Source organism: Dermacentor andersoni, chromosome 5 (assembly GCF_023375885.2).
Source record: "Dermacentor andersoni chromosome 5, qqDerAnde1_hic_scaffold, whole genome shotgun sequence".
NCBI classification, from domain to species: Eukaryota; Metazoa; Arthropoda; class Arachnida; order Ixodida; family Ixodidae; genus Dermacentor; species Dermacentor andersoni.
The window spans coordinates 50,825,026-50,849,993 of NC_092818.1; the positions used below are offsets into that span (position 1 = coordinate 50,825,026).

At 49.0% G+C, this 24,968-nt stretch overlaps 1 protein-coding gene across 1 annotated transcript in view; it reads left to right on the forward strand.

Moving 5' to 3' along the window:
• The window catches only part of LOC126530370 (neprilysin-1-like), a 107,913-nt gene extending 92,960 nt beyond the window's left edge, over positions 1-14,953 (forward strand). Inside the window, exons 6-7 of the mRNA XM_072288075.1 lie at positions 2,472-2,612; positions 14,322-14,953. Coding sequence (XP_072144176.1) covers positions 2,472-2,612; positions 14,322-14,657 — 477 coding nt within the window. The 3' untranslated portion in view covers positions 14,658-14,953. The remainder of the gene's footprint in view (positions 1-2,471; positions 2,613-14,321) is intronic.
• Positions 14,954-24,968: the final 10,015 nt, after the last annotated feature.

The window sequence follows — 24,968 nt, forward strand, 5'->3', positions numbered from 1 at the left end:
CTGACGAAGCTGCCGAGTTGACTTCCGTGGTTGGCGGATAGGCTGAAGTGCGGCAACACATTCAAAACGATGTATTTGTTTGACAACAATGAATTTCGTAGTGGTTTTAGCACAGTGACTCAATTACCTGAATTTACAAATGACATCAGTTTTGCTCTTGATTTAGGTCATCAAGTAGATGCGCTCTTCATTGATTTCTCCAAAGCATTTGACACTGTACCACATCCTAAACTATTACATATAAACTAAGCCTTATCCTTAATAACCTTCTTCTCGTTGACTGGATCCGTAGTTTTCTTTATGATCGTTCACAGTATGTTTCCTTTAATTCATTCAACTATCCTGACGTATCAGTATCTTCCGGAGTACCCCAAGGTTCTATTTTAGGGCCATTAATTTTTTTGCTTTATATTAACGACATTCCAAACTCTGTTTCAGTAAAAATTCAGCTTTACGCTGACGACTGCGTTCTCTACAATGTCATTTCTTCACCTAACGATCATAACACTCTGAATCAATCCTGTGTAAGTTTTTGTGAATGGTGCGAACTCTGGAAAATGAACATTAACTTAAAAAAAAACAGTCGTCATGTCCTTTCACAAGCATGCTAATTGCTCATATTTAAATTACTCCTATAAATCGACTTTTCTGCAGTGCGCATATGAATATAAGTATTTAGGCCTCCTTTTCACTCCAAGGTTATCCTGGTCAGAACATATTCTAACAACCTGCAGCAAAGGACTAAAGAAACTTGGTTACCTAACCCGAACCCTACGTGCTGCCCACAAAGAAACTAAACTCATTACATACAACACACTTGTAAGACCTATTCTCGAATATGCGGCTACCATATGGAACCCTTACAAAATTTCGGACATCCACAAAATTGAACATGTTCAGAAAAAGGCGGTTCGTTTCATATACCGCCGTTATGACAGAATGTTTTCACCGTCATCTCATCTGCATATGCTCGGTTTAAGCACTCTTTCCCACCGTCGTCACATTAATTCTCTGAAACTTCTACATTTTCTATTTTACTCTCCACATTATGCTTCCCTAACACATACCTTACCCGTGCAAAGCCCCTAATCACGAGAAACAGCAATGACTTAAACTTATCTGTCTTTTTTGCTCGCACCAACACTTTTAAATACAGTTCTTTTTTCTAGGAAAATTGAACTCTGGTATGACCTGCCTGGTTCCATCCGTTGTTTACCACATAGAGAATTTGGGGATGCTATTAAGTGCTCCCCTTAGCCATGTTACTCACATATGCTTCTTTTGTAGGGTGATTTGCTTTTTTCTCCACATTTTGCATTCGCCCACTCCTGCAATAGCCCTTCTGGGCTGCAGTATTTGTAAATAAATAAATAAAATAAAATGTTCAGAAGTGCAAAAAAAAAAACAGCTGACCGTTTATAACATGGCCGACAAGAGGTGCTAGCGTCCTGTCGGAGAGTGGGAAAATTGGCACAAATTGCTACAACTATCGTGATTTAGGTTATAAAATTATTAAACTATTCATAACAGCAATTAGGACAGCCTTTACTCTGATAACAGTTCATTTTAATTTACCGATTTCGTAATTTTTGCCAAGCTTGATTACAGTAGTCGCACTTGCATGGGTTTGGGAAGCTTATTCAATGGCCGAGTGTCATTAGCTGTGAATGCCATTCACTATGCCCGTGTAGAAGCAACAAAAATGGCATTGAGGCGTGATGTCATTCGCTGCGGATGACATTGTTCGTGCCGTGGGACAGGGGTAAAACAAGCACGTTGTCACGCGTGCTCAGGTAAACATGAACGAATTTTGCTCGATGACCCCGGAAAGTCGCTGTCAAAACGCTGGAGTCGGGAATCGCGGCAGCAGCAGCGAGCGAGCGAATGGACGTTTGTGCTCTCTCTCGCTTCAGCCAGAACGAAGTGTCGAAAGCCCGGCGCATGCATACGAAGATACCGGCACCAGGCGTACTTCGCAAGCATCGCAAATCGCTTTGAAGATTAGGCCTGCGTGGACGCGCACTTTGCGCACGTCGCAGATCGCTTTCAAAATACGAATTCAAATTAGGCCCGGCGAAGACGCGCCCTAAGCAGCAGTCGCCGAAAAAGAACGCCCCCTTTCCCTCTTCTCAACCTCGTGCGTCGCGCGACAGAAGGAGCGCTTCCGTCCCGCCTTTCTCCCTCGCGCTCGCGAGATTTAGCCGCGATCGCTGGCTCACCGTCACAGGTTTTCACCCGCACATACAGCGTACGGCGCACCGCGACGACGTCATTGTGTTTGGACTTGTTACGGAACAGCACGGCGACGGCGACGGCAGAAATACGCTTGCAGTGTCCATATAATTGCTATCGCAATAAAATCCAAACATAAGCAACACGGTCCCTATTCCTAGTTTCGCTTGTCGTGGTGATGTGAGTCAGACGTTAATGTAAACGTTTGCCCGCCAGAACTGACTTGAACACACTCGCAGGCAGTCGGTCACGAGATGATGCACGCGTACGACACGAATGGTCGCAAGTTTGACCACCACGGGCGGCCGTGGGCCTGGACGATCACCTCGGCCCGCGAGTACCAGCAAAGGCTTCAATGCATTCGCCGCAGCCACGTCGAGGTGAGATGGACCATCGCATACCGTCGAGTTCTTGCAGCGTCAGGTGTCAAAGCTGCTGTGTTACATTGCGCATAAGTGCACTTCCATTGCAATTCAGCGGTTTTATTTTCTGCAATTATGCACACTAATGTTGTACGACTATGTAGCCATTTTTGATGGCATGCTCACTGGAGTTGCATTGTTCAGTTGAAAGCATATTTTGTGAACCTCAGAGTGCTCTTTCTTTTTTTTTGCTTTGCTTACTCTTTTGATCTCATAATCACAGCGTTTCTGTAACTGCTATAAAAGCTCTGTGCAGATAAAAGAAAAGACAAAAAAATAGAGTTGCGCTGCTAAGCCCGGGGCGCGGGATGAAGCCTCACCCGCGGCGGCCGTATTTCTGTCGATGCGAAACCCAAGAGCTCGCGTGCACCGTGCATTGTGTGCATGTTAAAGGACACCAGATGTCCAAAATTAATCCGCAGTCCCCTACTACGGCGTACCTCATAATCAGATTGTGGTTTTTGGTGCTTAAAATCCCCGAATTTCACTTTCTTAAATAAAGAAAGAATAAACATGAATATCAGGCTAGATTAGAAAGTAGTTGTGCTTCCCGCAAAAGGAAAGCCGGCCACCATAGTGGTGCACTTACGCCTCCGAGTGACGAAGGGGGCGCGACCGACCGCGACTGGTGACCAAATAGCGAGCCACGGCGACCGACGTTCACACTGGCAAGCCGTCACCACCCGCGAAACACCTCGCGACTGGTGCCGTTCACGTCTGCTCGCAGCGCGCCGTCACCCCGAAAAGCGTCCGCGTGCACCCACGTTCCGCTCCTGCGTCCCTGATTGGTTCAGTAACATTGCGGGTATACTACTCCGGAGCTTAACGATCCAACCCGCGAGCCACTGATTGAACTGAGCGGCCGCTTTTTCGACCAAAGTCGCTTTGTGACCAAGGTGGTCGTGCGATTTCTGCGACTCGCTGGTCTGAATGCCGCCTTACTGGAACAAGCCTGAAAGAGACGCGTGGACGAAAGGAGGCTGGCAACTCCGCCGTAAACTTCCCGCGCCATCTCGACGTGCCACGGCGGCCGGCCAATCCCGGCCACGGCGGCCGCATTTCGATGGGGGCAAAATGCGAAAACACCCGTGTACTTAGATTTAGGTGCACGTTAAAGAACCCCAGGTGGTCGAAATTCCCGGAGTCCTCCACTACGGCGTGCCTCATAATGAGAAAGTGGTTTTGGCACGTAAAACTCCATAATTGAATTGAATTGACAAGCTAGTGATGTTTGGGAACCTTATCGGACGAAAAACTGCTAAAACATGCGAAAATACTCTCAAAGCAATGGCGACATATTAAGAACTGGTGGAGCGAGTAGGAGGTGCTATATATTATTACAATATCATCGAGCGGTGCTCAAGAGACGAGCCACTGCGAGGACGACCGAGGGGGTCTGCGCCCTTGGCGCAAGCGAGTGTCGGCCTGGCGATCTGGCTCCAGTGTAAATAGCCTGTATATAGCCTCTTTCATCTGTGTCTTTCCACACGTAACATTCTGGTGGAGGTCAGTGATCCCCGCCCTCACCACGGAACTCCGGAGTGGTCGGTACATCTAGCTTGTCACCATGCCTCCCGGTGACGAGACCGCCTCTGCAACGGCTTCAGCTTGTCCGACACGGTTGCCCAACATCGCCACCCTGGTGTGTTCTCTGGCCTGGAGGGAGAGGACGTTGACGAATGGATCAAGCTCTATGAACACGCCAGTGCTAATAGCAGGTGGGACCGAACGATCATGCTCGCCAATGTCATCTTTTATCTCGGCGGCACCCCACGCGTGTGGCACCAAACGCATGACGACGAGATAACCAGTTGGGACAGTTTCAAAGAAAAGCTCAGGGAACTGTTCGGCGACCCCATCGGGCGCAAGGCTGCCGCGAGAGAGGCTCTTGCGTCTCGTGTTCAGACATCTACAGAGCCGTACGTTTCATACACCCTCGACGTCTTGGCTCTATGTCGCAAAGCTGACGATACTATGTCTGAAGCAGACGAAGTGTCGCAAGTACTAAAAGGCATCGCCGACGATGCTTTCAATTTGCTTGTTTTCGGCCACGTCTCGAATATCGACGCCATTATCAAAGAATGCCGTCGCCTGGAACAAGCTAAGAGCCGCCGTATCACACATCACGCGGCTACCCAACACTGCTGCTACGTCGACATGTGAAGGTCGACCGCGCCAGACCACCCCCTGTGACGACGTAACCCCTATTGTTCGCCGCGAGCTCGAGGCCGCCTGTTTGCCAGCATTCTCCGCGACGCCTCCCGATCCACCAGCAACCACGATCGCGCTAATTCAGGCCGTCGTGCGACAGGAATTTGAGAACATGGGTCTCAACTCCTTGTGTTCATCGTCTCCACCCACGGTTCCCCAGTTCTCTAGCAGCCCTCCTCGTCCCCGGCAGTCCTTTTCTGCCACATCTCGCCGCAACCCGTCCGAATGGCGTACCCCTGATGACAGGCCGATCTGTTTTCACTGCTGTCGTATCGGCCACGTCGCTCGTCACTGCCACACCGATAGCCACCACCTCCTCGGACATACACCGCCGCTCATTCACGCCCCTTTGGACCTTCTGTTCCCTAGGCCGCCTGCCATGAACCCACGGCCGCTGATGCTCCTGCCCCGAACTTTCGCTACAGCCGCTCGCTATCACCACGACGCCATCAGTCTCGTTCGCCCCAACCCCGTCGCTTCTCTCCGTTGCCTATCGCCTCCCGGATCCACCCGGAAAACTAGGCACCGCAGCTTCTGGTGGTGAAGCTGCGTTGTCCACCCTGCCGTGAAATCCTCTGCTAACGCTACACACGAACCAAAACCTTCTTGACGTTGACGTTGATGGCTATCCTGTCATGGCACTCATCGATACACGTGCACATCTTTCTATTATGAGTGCTGCCTTCCGACGACGACTGAACAAGCTCCTCACCCCAGTGTCGGCACCCGTCGTCCGCGTTGCGGATGGCGGTACTGTACCTATTGTCGGCATGTGTACGGCACGTGTTAGCATCGCGGGCCGCCACACTCCTGTACTCTTCACCGTGATTGCTCATTGCCCCCACGATCTCATTCTCGGCCTCGACTTCATCTCCGCGCATTCTACTTTTATTGACTGCTCTGCCAGTACCCTTCGCGTTGAGTTGCCCATTCCCGCAGAACCTTCTGACGCACCCCAGTGCCGCCTACGCCCCACCGGCTTTATTCGCCTGCCGCCAAAATCAATAGCATATATTGAACTCTTGTCTTACCCACCAGTCCCCTGATGGGGAGTACCTCGTCACTCCTCTGCCCGACATTCCACTACAGTATGACGTTACCGTGCCTCACAGTATACTTACTATTACTGCGAACCGAACTTTCATGCCTATCTTTAACTTTGGACTGGCAAAGCAAATTCTACCATGAGGTATTTGCCTTGCCAACGTTGATTGTCTCGGCGACCATCACGTGGCAACGTTATCGGCCGATGCTTCTTGCGAACTTAGCAGGCCCATCGTGCCAGCCTCGGCCGCCGATCCCAAGATATAGAAAATGGTTGCGACGGACCTGTCTTCTGCGCAGGCTCAAGCCCTTTACGAAGTATTATCGTGCTACAGAGATATTTTCGACTTCGACGATCGCCCTTTAGGCCAGACGTTCGCGGTCAAGCATCGGATTCTTACTGGCGATGCTACTCCTATTCACCCACGACCGTATCGAGTTTCTGCGTCGGAACGCCGAGTAATTCAAAGTGAAGTGAACAGAATGCTAGATAAAAACATCATTGAACCTTCTTCGAGTCCCTGGGCGTCACCTGTAGTGTTGGTTAAGAAGAAGGATGGCACGTGGCGCTTCTGTGTAGACTACCGTCATCTGAACAACAATACTAAGAAGGACGTCTGCCCGCTCCCACGTATAGACGACGCCCAGGACTGCCTCCACAGTTCCAGCTATTTCTCTTCTATTGATCTTCGTTCTGGATACTGGCAGATTGCTCTTGACGATATGGACAGAGAAAAAACCGCGTTCATCACACCTGATGGCCTATGCCAATTTAAAGTAATGCCGTTTGGATTATGCAACGCCCCTGCCACTTTTGAGCGTACGACGGACTCCTTGCTCCCAGGTTTCAAATGGTCCACATGTCTCTGCTACCTCGACGATGTCATCGTCTTCTCGCCCACGTTCGACACTCACCTTGAGCGTCTAACAGCTATACTTGATGTATTCCGAAAGGCCAAGCTGCAACTTAACTCGTCCAAATGTCGTTTCGGCCGCCACCAAATTACTGTTCTGGTCCACCTCGTTGACGCTTCCGGAGTACAGCCTGATCCCGACAAAACTCGCGCGGTCCGAGACTTTCCGGTTCCGAAGACAGCCGCAGACGTTCGAAGTTTTGTAGGGCTATGCTCGTACTTTCGTCGTTTTGTTCAAGATTTTGCGGCAATTGCTAGACCCCTCACTAATCTTTTGAAGAAAGGCGTGCGATTCTCCTGGGGTACTGCAGAAGCCGCCGCCTTCTCTCGTCTCGTCACTCTTCTCTCCTCACTACCCGTTCTCGCCCACTTCGACCCTGATGCCCCTATAGAATTGCGTACAGATGCCAGCGGTCATGGCGTTGGTGTCGTCTTAGCCCAGCGTCAGCGGGGCCAGGATCGCGTTATTGCTTATGCGAGCCGCCTCCTCACACCATCGGAGCGCAACTATTCCATTACGGAACGAGAATGCCTTGCTGTAGTCTGGGCGGTTGCGAAGTTCCGTCCTTACCTTTACGGTCACCCTTTTTCCGCAGTCGCTGACTCTCATCTGCTGGCTCTCATCACTAAAAGATCCTACAGGCCGGCTTGGTCAATGGGCTTTGAGGCTACAAGAATTTTCATATTCCCTGGTCTACAAGTATGGCCGCTTGCAGCAAGACGCTGACAGCTTGTCGCGTTACCCTGTTGACGACCCTGACTCCTCCAATATTACCTGCTGCTTACGTATTCTCTGTATCGCAGCTGCTTCATTTCGCCGAGAAACAACGTCATGACGCCTACATCAGAGCACTCACCGACCGTTTTGAACACTCTCCCACCGACGCCACTCAACGCCTCTTCGTCCTCCGCGACGGTACTCTGTACCGTCGTAACCTTCATCCGGACGGCTCTGAGTTCCTACTTGTCATACCTAACACCTCTGCTCAACCGTTCTAGAAGAGCTTCACGACGCACCAACGGCAGGACACCTCGGCGTATCTCGAACCTATGACCGTGTACATCGCCGTTTTTTCTGGCCGGGACTTGCCCGTTCTGTACGGCGTTACGTCGCTGCTTGTGAACTTTGCCAACGACGCAAAAAGCCTTCCCAGCTCCCCGCTGGTTGCCTGCAACCGCTCGACATCCCTGCCGAGCCCTTCCATCATGTCGGCTTAGACCTTCTCGGCCCATTTCCGGAATCTACATCAGGAAACAAGTGGTTTGCAGTCACGGCGGACTACGCGACCCGCTACGCCGTAAGCCGCGCTTTTCCGACCAGTTGCGCAACTGATGTTGTGGACTTCCTCTTGCATGATATCATTTTGATTCATGGTGCTCCACGTCAATTGGCAACAGACCGTGGCTGTACGTTCTTAGCCAATGTCATTGACGACATCATGCGTGCCGGCTCAATACAGCATAAATTTATCACCTCCTACCACTCTCAAACGAACGGCCTCACTGAGCGTTTGAACCGCACCCTTACATGCATGTTATCCAAATACGTTTCAGACGGCCACCGTGACTGGGACCAGGCTCTACCTTACATTACGTTTGCGTACAACTCTTCCCGTCTCGAAACTGCTGGCTTTTCGCCTTTTACCTCTTGTATGACCGTGAACCGACGCTACCACTGAACCACGCTTCGCGCGAGCCGGCGTATGTCAGAATTGGCTCCGTAAGCGTGTTCGGAGTCGGGGAGTCGGCGCAGGTGATATAACCGCTTTCCAGAGAACAGGCGTGCGCATTCAACATGGAAGGAGAAGAGAGTGATACTACCGATACGACAGCTGTGTTTATGGCTGTACAGAAATAGCAAGACAATGTGCCTAACAATGATGAATAAAGAAGATTAATAATCCTGCATAACTTATGGTATATATCATTGATAAGCAATTTGCATAACTACACAAGGCACACGTATAGTATAACCATAATCTTACCAAAGCATATCCATAAGTGAAACCGTAAGCATAGCCATAGGCTAAATCATAAAGCATAACCATAAGCTAAACCGTAAGAATAACCATAGGCTAAATCGTAAAGCATAACTATAAGCTAAACCATAAGCATCACCGAACCTTCTCGCTTCAAGATATCCAGGCTTAACCTTAGCTAAGCCCCAGCCAATTTTTTTTTGTTCAGGTTTCAACCATTGGCTCCTAATATCGGTCACGGGGAACTCATGAAATGAAATTCCTCTTGATGCTCGGCCGCTTGACTTTCACAACGGTATGCAGCTAGAAGTAAACCATCGTGCATGAAGAAGCCGCAAACGCGATAAGCCGGCGCCCACGGGGCTGAGAATCACAGTGTCACTGAAATAGAATCTGGTAATCAAGATCTAGCGACACCAACAGATCACCAAGCACTCAGCTAATCGATTGTTTCGCGCGCGTGCGTTTGCGTCCTTCCGTGCTCTCGCTGAAAATGCTTGCTGCCCGTGCGTGCGGCCGGCCACGGGGTTGGGGTAGGTGGGGGAGAGCACTAGCGCCACTGTTCGCGGCGGCGGTTTGGAAAACTAAAAAAAAACACACAAGCAAAAGCAAATCAACGGCGCTGGCGCAGCGCCGCACGCGCAGGTCGCCCCTTATACAGTAGTAGGTCGTGCACTGAACACTGTGCTTCCGTCAACCACAGCTTCAACTAGCGCTTATGCCCGTGATGCTATCGCCCATGCTGACCATGCTCGCCAACTTGCGCGCGCTCGTCTACAAGTCTCTCAAGGCAAACAAAAGCAACGCTACGACCTCTGTCACCGTGATGTCCATTTTGTGCCCGGCACCCTCGTTTTGCTTTGGTCACCATCGCGTAAAGTTGGCCTTTGTGAAAAACTGCTTTCCTGCTACACAGGCCCATATCGCGTGCTCCGCCAAGTGACCGATGTCCCCTATGAAATCGTTCTAGCCACGCCCACTACGTCCTCTGCTGTGACAACCAGTGACATTGTCCACGTCGCCCGACTCAAACCCTACAACTCTCCATGCGCCTTGGATATTTAACAGCACCGTGACGGCGCTTTTGCCGCCGGGGGGTAGTATTACGATATCATCGAGCGATGCTCAAGAGACGAGCCGCCGCGAGGACGACGACGAAGGGGGTCTGTGCCCTTGGCGTGAGCGAGTGTCGGCCTGGCGATCTGGCTCCAGTGTACATAGCCTGTATATAGCCTCTGTCATCTGTGTCTTTCCACACGTAATATATATATATATATATATATATATATATATATATATATATATATATATATATATATATATATATATATATATAAAGTAGAAGGGATGCTTTTCCCTAATTTTTTCGAGCTAACAATCAGGGTCTGTATTTAAAAAACTCTTTTTACTCTCGAGATATTCGTAAGAGCATTTAGCAGGCAATCGGTATAGTAGGCGTAGTATGATCGAGGGTATTCGGACACTAGCATGCAGCACTTACACTCAAAATTCTTTGTGCATTAGGCTACTGTTTTCCTCGCCAAATAAATGCCCGATTGCGTCTTGAAAAAGATTTTTCAAGCCATTACACTAATTAAGTGCGATAAACTGCAAGAGTGTGTGGCCCTGGGAAAGTTGGTTTAAAAGGTCTGGAAAATATCCCAAGTGGGCAGACACCAGAAATCGAGAAAATGTGGTGTCACCTAGCGTAGCCACTATCAGCCTTTAGGGAAAAAAATCATGAGCCATTCCACTCTGTGAAGCTGCATGACCAGCGAAGCTCTTTAGCATACGACACAGAGGTGACACAGAATTTTGAACATAGATACGGACTCACTTGCCGTGATTTTTATATACATTCGCGTGGAAGACAGGAGCGCCGCCCAGAGAAGCTCGAGGAAACTAGACACGCGTGAGGTTTCGACGGCACCGCCACCACAGGAGAGTGGAAGGAGAGGAAAGGAGATACGCAAGCTCTTGGATCGCCGAGAAAAAGAGGGCGGTGCGAACGTAAACATGGCCGACGCGGGTCAAATTGTAGTATCTGTTCTAATCAACGTAACATCGCAAAACTTATTTTTGCAAGTTAGCGGAGTGCTTGAAGTGTCCTTCACCTCCACAGCGGATCGGCCCGGTATTGCACTATCTTCAGGATCGGCCGATGATGTTTGGTACACGGACATCGATCCGCTGGGAACTAGCCAGAAACAACTTCGCTGTGAAAAAAAAATTATTCACGTATCTTAGCCGCGTTTAAAGAGGGCAACGGTTTAAAGATTAGACCGAGCCGTTAGCACTATGATGAGATGTTATGCTCCTATCCTTACCTTTCTAAATGCGAAAGCATTTCAATGCTTGCCCAACGTGGAAAAGCGTGTCCGTCTGTGCCCCCGCACGTTTGTCGTGTAAACCGATCGCTTTCTAGACAGAGCCCGCAGCAGCGAGCGCCTTTACCCTTGTGCTACCTGTCACTTCAACGCGAAGTAAGCCGTGAGAACACAGCGCTCACGCAGCTCTCAGCACATGCCCCACCCTGCCCATTTCGCAGATCGCTTTCAAGGTATGGGCCCGTGCGTCTCTCTTCAAGGTGAAGCGGCGAAAATACAACGCGCGGAGCTATCAGCAGTCGGCACTCTTTGTGCGCGTCGCAAATGGCTCTAACAAAAAGAAAGATGGAGGACGCTTAAGCTTCGTGTGTAAAAGTGGAACGCCATAGCATTCAAAGATCCCTGACTGTCTCTCACACTTCCCGGCAAGTGCAGCGTATGTAACCGTAATGTTTACCATGAAACACTGGCCGCGAGCGCTATGCACGAAGGCGGGCTTTCTAGGAGAAACGCGGCCTCTTGCGTAGGACCCCATGCGGCGGAGGCGAGCGCCATCAAGAGATATTGCAAAGAACCGGGCCCGCTGTGCCATGGCCTCCAAGATACTCATGCGCCGGCGACCACAAATTGCGGACGTTGTGGCCGGTCTATGTATGATATAAATGTTGGAAAAGGCATTTCTTTGAGTTTTTGCGTAAATGAATTGTGTTTTATCGCAATATAGTCAAATTACAATGCGACGATACCGTGTCTGTAGGTTGCGTGTAAATCGTACTTTACGATTTTCTACGCATTTTAGCTGGAGAAGCTCGATTAGTCCCGTAGTTTCCTTGGACCAAGTGGAGGCCCTTGGTGTGACTGGTTCAAAATTTTTTTTCTTTTTTTTTTTTTGCCTAGACGACGTGCGACACCGGATTTTCTGCGACAGGGACCATTAACGCTATCGCGTTAATACCGTCTGCGAGGTCGTGCCATACGCATATGCCGCTATAGTACGTTTGATCATGGTCCATAATGGATCGGCGCGGATGGATAATGCGCTAAGGTGCGATAACAGCTTGTAATGATCGGAACGTCATCAACGCACTTGGCGCCGCCACCTGCAGTACTTTGCTTGCGTTATCAGTGCACCTTGCGCCGCCGTCCGCACCAGTTCGTGTCGCCGCAGCGCTGTCGTCTATACTGGTCGGATCAAGTTGAACAACATCGATAACGACAACGGGCTGCGTGGAGATGGGCAATAGACACAATGCTTATAGCGCATACTTAGAGAACTGAAATAGGAGTTTCTGCTTGAATATTTTGATAATCATCTCCTTTCCTTTTTTTTCTCTCTCTGTGTTTTCTACTGTCGTCGCGCATTTATCACATAAGGCTATGTTGCAAATAGCGAATATTTCTGGAACCAATTTATTTCGTAACAAAGGCACTTCTTAGCGCTCCTGTCTGGTCTTTCTAGTCCATGTTCACGTTTGTTGCGCTACTTCCTATGCGCGTTCTAACTTGTGGCGGGCGTACCTGGGTGATCGCTTGAGAGCGCTCTGGCCGTGCTACGAATGCGGTGAAAAACAGCTTCAAAGCTATATTACGATTATAACTGGGCCATGGAAGTGGCGATACGGCGGGTTCGTTATCAATTAAGGCTAGTTATGCCAGGGGTAGCGCTTAGTTGCTTTTTGACATGACCTTTGTAGCGCGTCCAGAGCGCTACGAAGTACCACCCGAATATGCCATAGTTGGCACTCTTCAGTGTCTAAACAATCATTCATGATTTGCCATGTATGTCATACGTCAGAAATACTAACACTTGGGCTAGTTCGTCTGACATCTTGACTGGGAAAGTAAACGCGAATAAATGAGACAAGAACATACACTTATGCCAGTTTGTTCTATATGTCCTTGTGCAATTTATTACAAAAGAATTGGTAGGTGGGCTAGTTGGTAATGCATTATTCCGAAAATCTCGGAGCGTTATAAAGACACAGGACGGAGAGAAAGAACAAATACCACTCGCGCTCGCAAGTGATGTTTATTGCACGTATGCAAAAATACATATATAGAAAACGAACGCATCGCGCACCTGGGCTACAATGTACAAAACCAGCATACATCTAAGGCACGTGCTAACATCTGTTAATAGAATTCAATTCTTTATCATGTAGTAATAAGGATGGTTGGCTTAGACATACTGCGGCGTTCTTGGTGATATGATAGGTTTCCAAGATTTCTCGCGTGGTTTACTTAGGGTGACCTAAGAAAATGAGTGTGTTTTCGAGGATAGACAGGTGGATCAGTTGGTAATGCATTATTACAAAAAAAACTTGGAGCACTATAAAAACACAGGAGCGAGGAAAAGAAACACACACCACATGCGCTCACTCACAACTGCAATTCCGTCACCCTAACCAAATCACCGTAGCCTCCTCCTCCGCTTTCCGCCTTATGGTTCCACCGCTACCTCCTCCTCCACTTTCCTCCTCGCGCTCTCTTCGCTATCGCGATCTTTCATCTCCTGCTGCGCTCCGCGTTCGCTCTTTCATCTAGTGCTGAGCTCGTTCGCTCGGTCACGCCGAGAGACGACGCAAAACGCGAACGGGTGCCGAAGAGCTGCGCACTAAAATCATTTTTGTGGTTCGCGTAGCTGCGTCAGCTGCGCGTGGCCTCCGCGATGGCAGGGGCGTGCAGCACAGCGTACGCTACCGCGGCCGCCACGGAGCGCCGCGCCGAGCCCTTTCGCCGCCGCGACACTAAACTTTTTGGCGGGGTTTTGCCCTCGTGGCTTCACCGCTATGTAGCTTCCAGCGTTCTAGCGTAGACGAAAAGAGAGACAGCAGCGTATTGGTGCGATAACTCCACGTACAGTTAAAGGATTCGATAAACTTTCTGCGGCATGAGCTTCGTGGGACGAGGTACCTTAATAGCGACGGCATCTTATGTTTAGTTAGAAAAGTGTTTGAGGGCCCCTTTAAATCGTGTCGTTTAAGGTCGCGAAAGTGCAGAGGGGTTTATAAGAATATCCGTATGGTGATGGTCCGGGCTTATTTTCACCACCTGTAGTTTTCAACGTGCACTCGAAGCAAAGCAGACGAGCGGTAATAATTCCCGTTGGTGCCCGTCATAGATAAACACCGACCAAATGACTCGACTTCGCACTTGCGGCGTCAACGCACCGCTCGCCCTCCACGTTCGCAGGTGGAGCAGAAGAGGCTCGCCTTGGAGCTGGGTGTGGGCGAGGACCCGGAGAACCTGGCCGACTTTTCCGCTGCCTCGCTGGCGTACGACGCGTTCCGGTCCCTGCCCGACCACAGGCGCGCGCTCACGGTGCACGGCTTCGGCTCCGAGCAGCTCTTCTTCATCGGCCACTGCGTCAAGTGGTGCCGCTCGCTGACCGTGCACCGGAGCCCCGGATACGCCAGAGGTCGCTCCCGCTGCATCGTGCCCCTCATGCACATGCCCCAATTCTCGGCGGCGTTCGGGTGCAGTGCCAACGCCTACATGAACGCGCCGAGCAAATGCTCTTTCTGGTAGACCGAAAGTAGGGCGTTTGGCGTGCGCGTACTGTGTTGCTGTGGACGGAGCTGCACGAATTGCGATTTCACCGTATCGTGACGAAGTTGAATGTGCAGCGTTAATTGCGTAATGTGCATAAGCGAATGGCCGCTGAAATATTTGCTCCGTTGATGTCGAAGTGTATGCGCAAAGGAGCACAATTATGTGTCACTTAGCAGTTTAGAGAGCTTTATGCCCACAATTATTGTACTACAGCCTTAAAGTTTTATAATTCTGTATTGATGAATAAATGACTTAGTGTCGTGAAAGAACAAGACCGCCGTTCATGATTCTATTGTGCTTGGTATTACATATTACTGTTATTACTGCGTTTAGGCCATCCTGTTGGGAACACTTTCTTATTCAACTCAGGGGTTGTTTGTAATGGGGTGACAGCAGCAGTATTCCTGTATAATATCTGTTACTATAGGGCCATGGGGGCATAATTAGTGGCCTTGCTGTATGCAGGCTACAAGGCATTTGTGGGTATGAATAAGCTTGCTTCTTTTGCAAAAGCATGCGCGTGTGAAAGGATAAAATTGAGGTCAGAATTATGTATTCTTTTGTTTTCAGTTGTTTCCTTATAGCACTTCGCTGGTTGTCCGAGCAATATGGAGCCTTCGTAATGACCCGATTTAGTCGATCGTGACCAATATATTCGGCTGAGAGCAGAAAGGATCGAATGCGGTACCAGTGCTGAAACGGTTAAACCTTGCATGCCAACAGCAGCACCGTAACACAAAGCTGAATAGGCGTTGAAAACAGTTTACAGCGACATATGCTGCAATATGGCGTTCGCAAATTTACCGCTCATCTCGGGGCAACTTCAGCTCTGAGGCTCCTGTCTAAATGCATGGGAAAGGAGAAATCGTTTTTCTCGGCAACCATAGTTCCCGAGAATGCAAAAAAAATTAATCCGTGTATCTCTAAGGGACGGCAAGCAACATTACGTTGATTCTATCCAGCTACTTGGCATTTGCATATTTTTAAAGTTTGGCTCAAGTTATGTGGGACATCCCATATACGCCTGCCTCGCGTGCCTGTCAGCGAGATACCGACGACCAAACTTCGCCCACCGACGATCCATACGAAACCTCGGCTATGCGGGCAAAGCTTCGATTCGTTCAGTAAAACGCCACAGGCTCAGCCCCCGTGAAGTGCGCGCCAAGTTCAATTGACTATGTCAATTCAAATCAAATGGCTGTGCGTCAAGATAATTTTGAGCCAATATGGAAAATCATTTCAACGTCAATTTCGAATTAATACGCTCGGTGGAGATTTAGTTGACTAAAGTTAGGACAGGCTCAGTGCTCTCACACTGGGCACGAATTTAGTTTGCCAATGTTAGGAAAGTGTATTTGACTCAGAGTCTATGCAGATTTAGTTGACCACACATGTCACCTTTCTGTGGATACCCTCACACTGTGGCCTGGTCGGGAACGAACAGGCAGACGCTGAAACGAAAACTGCTTTAGAGAATGCTTGTGAAGTACGCATTCCGTTCTCACGAACAGACACAAACGCCCTACTTCGTCGCGTAAACCGCAACTCTAATTTGGAGCACTGGACCCAACCAGATCGACGACACAAGCGATTACACAAATGGGACCAAGAAATGAAATTTCGTATGCCTCACAAGCTCAAAAGAAGCCACACGGGCATGGTGCACCGGATTCGCCTTGGTGTCGCATTCACCAACCATTATAGACACATGATAGGTGCCAGTGATACTAGCCCAAATTGTGAATGCTGTGAGGTGCCAGAAACACTTGAACATATATTTTGTGTGTGTCCCGCGTACACGCAAGTACGACAACAACTTGTCTCTTCCATTGAAAAAATCCATGAGAGACAGCTATCAGACGAGCTTATTTTAAGTCCATGGCCTAATGCAAACAGCGCAGCCCTGGTAACGAGAGCCGCTATAGCTTTTCTGCAAGCCACTGGGCTGGACGCACGGCTTTAGAGATGCGACAACTCTGTGAATTTGTATATACGCATCTCTTCCTTATACCATCATCATTCATCAGCTCTATCCCTCCCCGTCCCTTTTCCTCAGTGTAGAGTAGCAGGCCAGAGTAAGTTATAGCTCAGGCCAACCTCTCTGCCTTTCTGTAAATAAATTTCTCTCTCTCACTCTCTCTCACTCAAAATGTGAATATCAAAAGGCATTCGATTCGCTAGTAGCTAATTGGAAGGCATTCATTATATTAACAGAATTCTGTGCTGTTGGGTTGCCTATAAGATTACCATAAACATACGAGGGTCGATCCAGAAATAAAGTTCCCAAAGAGCTTCAGCCACACGGGTAGGTGCGAGGCGAAATCTGGCAACACTGCTGTGCGCGGCTGTTCCTCCACTCTCGATTCCCCCCGGCCGCGCTTTGCGGCGGCGCTCATTCTTGGCGTCCGATATGCAGCCGTCCGATATGCAGGCAGCCGTCCTTAGGCAGGTTCACATTGCGAGATTCGTTCCGTAATTCGCTTTCTGCGCGCCTAAGAGACTCCACCCGTGTATATTCATCGTCAGTTGACACAGGTGTATGGCGACAAGTCTATGTCCGTTCAACACGTCCGAAAGTGGTGCAGAGAGTTTAGTGCCGATCGGAAGCAAGTCCACGATGAAGAATGGAGTGGAAGACCGTCAGTTTCGGAGGCGGTTATCGAGATGGTCCAACGCAAAGTGCTTCAAAACAGAACCGTCCGTGATCGCCATCCGTGAACGTGTTGCAGATTCCTAGGAGTTTACGGTACAGTGGACAGAGCTTTGACTGAAAAATTGGAGTATCACAAGTGTTGTGCTCGATGCGTACCGTGGCTATTGACATCATACCAGAAAGAGAAACGCCTTGACTGTGCTCGGCCAGCTTCTTCAAAAGTGCCAAGAAGGTATGGAAGTATTGTTGGACTCCATTGTTACGGGAGACGAAACGTGGGTGTTGCATTTCACTCCCGAAACGAAACAAAAGTGCATGGAAACAGTGGTTTCACCCAGAGTCACCAGTCGCAAAGAAGTTCAAACTCCTTCTGCTAGCAAAGTCATGGCCAGTGTTTCTTGGGATGGTAAGGGGATACTGCTGATCGATTTCATGGAACGTGGGACAACAATAAACTCACACAGTTAATACGCAACACAGAACATGATGAGCGCCTCGAAGAAGAACTTATCTACAATAAAAGCTTCGTTCGCTGGGCTCAGAGACATTTTATAGGAGGATCTGTACGATGTAGAAAAAAACACATTATGCCTGCATGTGTTTGTATTTAGTAGTTAAAAATGCTTCTGGTGGCACTCTTCTTGTGTCAAACTCGCCATCGGTTACTTCTTTCGACTAGACTTCGTAGCATTAACGGATGTTGATGATGTCACAGTCGGTAATGTGGGAGGAAGAGGACGATGATGGTGGCCTTGGAGACGACGAAGAAGAGTTTAGCATTATCGCTGGTGTAATCGTACAGCTTGGTTTAAGCTTTTCAATTATAAATATCCTTTCTCTAGGAGCCTCCTCTCTTAGAAAGTGCTACAGGGATATTTGCTCAAGCGTGGAGGAATTTCTAATTGCTACAAAGAGATTGTCTTGAATTCTTAAACATTTTATTTTTGTTCGTTTCCTCCAGTTAGCTTGACCAATTTTAGTATTTAATAATGATTGCCTAATTTCACCCAAACCTTGGCCAATCCCCCACAGTGGGTGTGCGCCATCGCATAAGGAATACCATACCATACCATACCATACCATATCGCTGCTCTGCGCTTGTTGGCTCAGCCATTAAAAGCCATCTGTAAATAGACGCACGCTTCTTCCTCCCCGTAACATCATTGATACATGCATATTGCGTGTTTCTTGTGGCCGATGCACGTGGGCGCCTCGACGAAGACGACGAACGCTCTCTGGCTCTTGAGCTGTCGGCTGAACTGGCCAGCACTGCAGTTACCTTTTGTAAATATACTTTGTAAATAGCCTCCAGCCTTAATCCTTTGTTAGTGTAACATTTTGGTGGAGGATACCGTTCCCCGTCCTCGCCACGGAACTCCGCACCGTCCTGCTTTGTCATGGCTCCCGGTGACACCTCGTCTCCTCCTACTCCTGCGACTCCGACAACAGCGTACGTTACCGTTACCAATCCCCGCGATCCTGGCATATTCTCCGGCCAAGATAATGTCGACGTTGAGGACTGGCTCAACCTGTATGAGCGTGTTAGCCAAAACAACAGCTGATACTCTACCATTATGCTAGCCAATGTCCTACTCTACCTGGGCGGAACTCCTCGTGTCTGGTTCTGGACACACGAGGACGAGATCTCTAGCTGGGATGCTTTCAAGGAGAAGCTCGTCGACCTCTTTGGAAATCATACCGGTTGGCAGCTGGCTGCTGGAAAAGAGCTTGCTACCCTTGTTCAGTCTTCTACTGAATCGCATGTCTCGTACACACAAGACGTGCTCGCTCTTTGCCGGAAAGTCGACGAGAAAATGGGTGAGGTTGACAAACTCAGCCACGTACTCAAAGAGATCGCGGACGACGCCTTCAACTTGTTGGACTTCAAAGATGTGTCCACCATCGATGTCATTGTCAAGGAATATATGCCGCCACTTTGAGCTGGCCAAAAGCCACCACGTCCTTCCGCAGTTCTCCCGGCTCCCTAACACGGCTGCGACGTCCTCTTGCGTTGACCTTATCGCTTTACCACTCTTAAATGAGCACGTCACATGTATTGTTCACCGCGACCTCCAGGCTACAAGTCCTGCACCGTTCCATTCACGCCCACTTGAACCCACCGTTGACCAACCAGCCCCAGCGATCTCTCTCATTCAGGCAGTTGTACGGCAAGAATTTGCAAACCTAGGTTTTCCCGCTGCCTGCTCCGTCTCCCGAACTGACGCCTAACCGGTGCTGATTGCTTCGCCTCACGGCGATCTGTATTCCCCTCCCAGTTACCGCAACCCTACCGAGTGGAAAACTCCTGACGACAAGCCCATTTGCTTCCGTTACCTCCGCATTGGCCACGTCGCTCGCAACTGCCACACCTTCTGGACGTCGCCGTATTCGAGCTCCTTTTCCCCGCCTCCTCGCCCATATGCCGACTCGCGCCGTTATTCGCCTCGCCGTATGCCTCCTACCTCTGATGTATCCGTCGATGACAGTAGTCCTGCTCGCCCGCTGTCACCTCAGAGCCGTCGGTCCCTGTCGCCCCAGCCATGCCACTATTCGCCGCCGACAAGTTATGGATGATCCCGGACGGAAAACTAGACCATGCAGCTCCTGGATGCAGTACTGCATTATCCTCGTCGTGTCGAATTCATCCATTGACGCTCCCAATGAACCAGAACTTGATGTTCACGTCGACGGGGTCCCTTTGACGGCATTAGTATGTACTGGAGCCCAGGTGTCCATATTGAGCTGTAACCTCCGTCGTCATCTGAGGAAAGTTCTCACGCCTCCTACTACTCGAGCCGTACGCGTGGCTGATGGCAGCACTCTTGACGTCACTGGAATGTGTACTTCCCGTATAAGTATCACCGGCCGCCACGTTCCTGTTCTTTTTACAGTGCTAACCAATTGTTCCCATGACCTAATTCTCCGACTCGACTTTCTTACGGCGCATTCAGGTTTCATCGACTCTTCTGCCGGTAGCCTTTGCCTCGAACTTCCTCTACTCGCGCATATTCGTCCTGAACTGCCGAACAACTTTAGTAAAACCGCCTTCGTGGGCCTGCCACCTAAAGCCTTGACTTTCGTCGATTTGCTATCATCTCTTCCTGTGCTCGATGGTTATCACGTCGCCACATCTGTTCCTGTCCTTTTGATGCGCAATATCACTGTGCCACGCTCCGTCGTCACCGTCATCGATAAACGGACATGCTTCCCTGCCGTTAATTTAGGGCTGACAAAGGAAGTTCTACCCAAAGGTATATCGGTTGCAACGCTCCGTGCTATCGGAGATGACCCCCCCCCCCCCCATGTCACGACGTTTTCCGTACACGTCTGCTCAGATTCTTCACAATGTCCACAGGAGGCTATTTGCCCTGACGCAACATTTCGTCCTACGATTGCTGCGGACCTGTTGCCTGAACAAGCAGCAGCTCTGTGTCGCCTTTTGGTTTCCTACCAAGACATATTCGACCTCAGCAATCGCCAATGGGGCCAGACTTCAATCGTTGAGCATCACAAATACTGGTGATGCAGTCCTATTCACCGCCGGCCATATCGAGTTTCTGCTCCAGAGCGTATGGTTATTCAAGATGAAGTGAACAAATAAGATGCTTGCCAAAGGCATGGTTGAACCTTCGTCGAGCCCTTGGGGCATCGCCCGTGGTGCTTGTTAAAAAGAAAGATAGCAAAGATAAAAGATAAAAAGATAAAAAGCAAAGATAAAAGAAAGATTGAGCAAAGATAAAAAGAAAGATGGTGTTTTTGCGTAGATTATCGTCATCTAAACCGCCTTACCAAGAAAGACGTTTACTCCTTGCCTCGCATTGATGACGCCCTCGGTTGCCTCCACGGTGCCAACTACTTTTGATCAATAGACCTGCGGTCTGGTTATTGGCAGATTTCTGTGGAAGAAAAAGACCAATAGAAGACCGCGTTCGTCACTCCTGATGGTCTATATCAATTCAAAGTTGTCATTCGGGCTATGCAACGCCCCAGCAACGTTCGAACGTATGATGGACTCTTTGCTTCATGAGTTCAAATGGCCAACGTGCCTCTGCTACCTAGACGACGTTCTCGTATTTTCGCCTACATTTGAGACACACCTTGAGCGCTTAATAGCTGTTCAAGGCTTCCGCGAGGCTGGGTTCCAACTAAATTCCTCGAAGTGTCACTTCGGTCGTCGGCAGGTTACAGTGCTGGGCCACCTCGTCGACGCTTCCGGTATTCAACCAGACCCGGAGAAAATTCGTGCTGTCACGTCTTTTCCTGTACCTCAGTCTGCCAAAGACTGAGGTATATATATGTCCTACGCTCTGCAACGCAACGCCGTTACCCAGCCTGTAGTGCGCCTCATAGAAAATTTATAGGCCTGCTTGCGCATTCGTCGAACCTTCCGTTAACCGCCGCGCCACTGCCAATTACCGCCCGAGACCGGAGCTACAGGTGGCGCTCCCAGCGGTCGCCTCGCCGTATGCATGTACTCGCGCATTCAAAATGGCGACCTTTCTGTTTTGGTTACGTTGCGTTAAGCGCGAGCCCGCTTACGCCCCGTTGCACGTTGGAGTCGCACGGTGACACAGTTTAGCGGGCGATCGTACGATAACGCATGACGCGTATTTTACGCTGCGTGTAATAAAAGACGACGGGCCGTGAATATTACGCGTGCAACACAATCTCGCGCTCATCGGAGGGGGGTTCGGCGGTCGCCTGAAGTAGCGCTCCTACGTATATATATAAAGCGATTACCGTGCGCACACAAATAAACCTTCGATGTAAGCGCGAGCAGTTCGTCGCCGCACACTGAAAGCCGACGTCCTTCGTTAAGGCGGGTTGGCCCGACACGGCGCAGACCCGATGTGTGCGGAAAGAAAAGAGGAAGCCGTCAGCCCGTACTCTACGCAGTCGGCTCGTCGTGCTGGGCCCCTGAGTAGTAGAAGAAGAAGCTCGCCGGTGCTGCCCCCGGGAGGACGGGGCGTTTTTATTTGCATTCCGCGGTCTTCTCCTTCTTCGGTGGCTTCTTTCGTTTATCTCCTGCACTGTCCGCGATGCGGCCTCTCTCTCACACGCACGCACACTTATATACTCCGGCGTAACGCGCGCGCGCGGCCACGCGAGGCGCGGTTAAGCGACGTCGGTGAAAAGCGCGCAGTCTACAGTCCGGCGTCACGGCGTAGCCGGCGTGCCCAGGTGGCGTATTTTCATCCGCTAGCAGCTACAACGGGGCGTGGCACTATAGGCCAAAGCAGGTCACGTGACTTCCGCTGCTTTGAAAAAAAGTCAGCTAAAAGCTAAGTGTACTGTGGCGTATGTATTGTTAAAAGATTTCGTAAATCACAAAAATACTGTACGCGACGCCCCATTGCTGAAATTAACGCCTGTTGTCATGGCAATGGTGGAGACGCTGCGACCTTGCCGAGTGCAAATGGCGGCGCTTATGCGAACTGACTGAACAGCCGCGCATGCCCGTCGGCCACATTACCGTGCTTCGGACTACACTGGACGAAATGTAAGTACAATTTGCATTATACGTGTGCTGTCTTAGCAAGCATGTTGGCAACGTGGCACTTATGCTTGGCTCTGCAACGATGCACCCAGCTCTTCTGAGCGCGGGGCTCTTCGCACCACGAAATAACTACACGCTCCCGCGAAGTTTAACATAATTTTCGCTGGATACTTCTATGGCACAAAGGAGCACCAAAACAGCGCATCTTTACATTCGACCTGCCCCTGTACTAGCGCCAGGAATAATTGTCCTTTGCTCTATTCATGACCACGCGAGCAGCATCGCTGCACGAAGCATTATTGCTGTACATATTTTTTTCTTTCAAAGCTGCCATAAGGCAAATTATATATATATATATATATATATATATAATCTTTCTTAGAGACATTTAGAATAAAAATTCTGATATTTGGATTCGTGAGATGTTCAAACTTCGTTACGAGATTGACTGGGAAATGCAGTGAATACACACCAGCAGCAAGAAGTATGTTTCAAACTTAAGTTGCCACATTATCTTTAGAAAGACCCCAACATTGTCTCAAATATTCACATTCTTGTAACTGTTTGACAATATGCACCATTTGCAACTTCCAGCAATTTTGCAGAAACAAGTCTACTTGCTATAGCAGTATTATGCAAAAGCTGTTGGTCAGTCCAGTATTAATGAACCTGCATAACTGACAATTTGTCTAATTTGTTCAAAACCACATGTGTAAAGAGAGATGTGCCACAAAGGTGGCGACTTCCTGCTGCTTGATACTGAATTGGTGAACAACTTAAAAGCCAGGAAGACAGACCATGCCTGACTGCATTATTTAGTACAGTAGAAGAGCATTCAGTGCAACTGAGTTTGTTATCTTGAGTCTCTAATGAAAAGCCCGATGAGCCAACTTTAGAATGTAAAACATACTACTACTACTGCTAAAGCCAAGAAACACTAAAATTTTTCGAAAAATACTAGTTCTTTCATTAGTGAAGACATACAGAAATTATTCTTAAAGAATTACCTGTAGAGACACTTTAAAAGAATGCACAAAAAATCAGCATCAGAAATTGGCATCAAAACATTATTTGCATCACTGAAAAACAGAAATGTTCATATTGCTTATTCATGGAATATTCATATAATGAGAGCCAAAATTTCACCTGCCATTTTAGTGGTGGCGCTGCCGCTGGTAGGTCAGAGTCAACGATACATGTTTTTCAACGATACAACTGATGAGGAGCTTACAAGGCCATGAAATACCCCGAGTGGCCAAATAGAAATATCTCGGGGTATTTCAAGGACAGATGTACACGGAAAAGCACGAACAGTCTCGCATAGCAAAAGGGCGAAGAGATGCCGGGATAATGAAACATAGGGCATTGTGGGGGTACAACAGGTATGAGGTACTGAGAGGTATTTGGAAGGGAGTAATGATGCCGGGGCTTATTTTCGGGAATGCGGTCCTGTGTTTAAGGGCAGAGGTTCAGTCAAGAAAAGAAGTAAATCGGAGAGCTGTGGGAAGATTAGCACTAGGTGCCCACGGGAAAACCACAAACGAAGTAGTAAAGGGGGATATGGGCTGGGCATCGTTCGAAGCTCGGAAAGCTCAGAGTAAAACCTATACGAAAAACGTCTGAGGAAATTGGACGATAACAAGTGGGCAGCTAAGGTATTTAAATACCGATACAGAAAGAGCGTTGACTCACAATGGCGGAAAAGAACTAGGAAGCTAACCAGTAAGTATGCCAGACACGAGGACGAAGAAAGACAGAGCATTAAACGACAGGTTAAAAACGCTGAAGGTAAAAATTGGATAAATTAAATTGAAAAGAAGCATAGTGTGGAACTATATCGATACTGGAAACATCAGATCAGCAAGGAAGCATTTTATGATAACTCAAGAGACAGTGCCCTACTCTTTAAAGCTAGGTCAGGATGTCTTAGAACGTGGAGCTATAAAAAGAAATTTAACAAAGAAGACACATGTACTGTGTGTGGTAAATATGTATAAACAATGGAACACCTCACACTAAAATGTGATGGTATCAAGCCCGATGTCGATGCGGCCACAGTCACGCTTCCCGAGGCCTAGGGTTCAGAGATAACAATAGTCATGTAAATAAATATGCGGTGGAAATTAGCAAAAGGCGA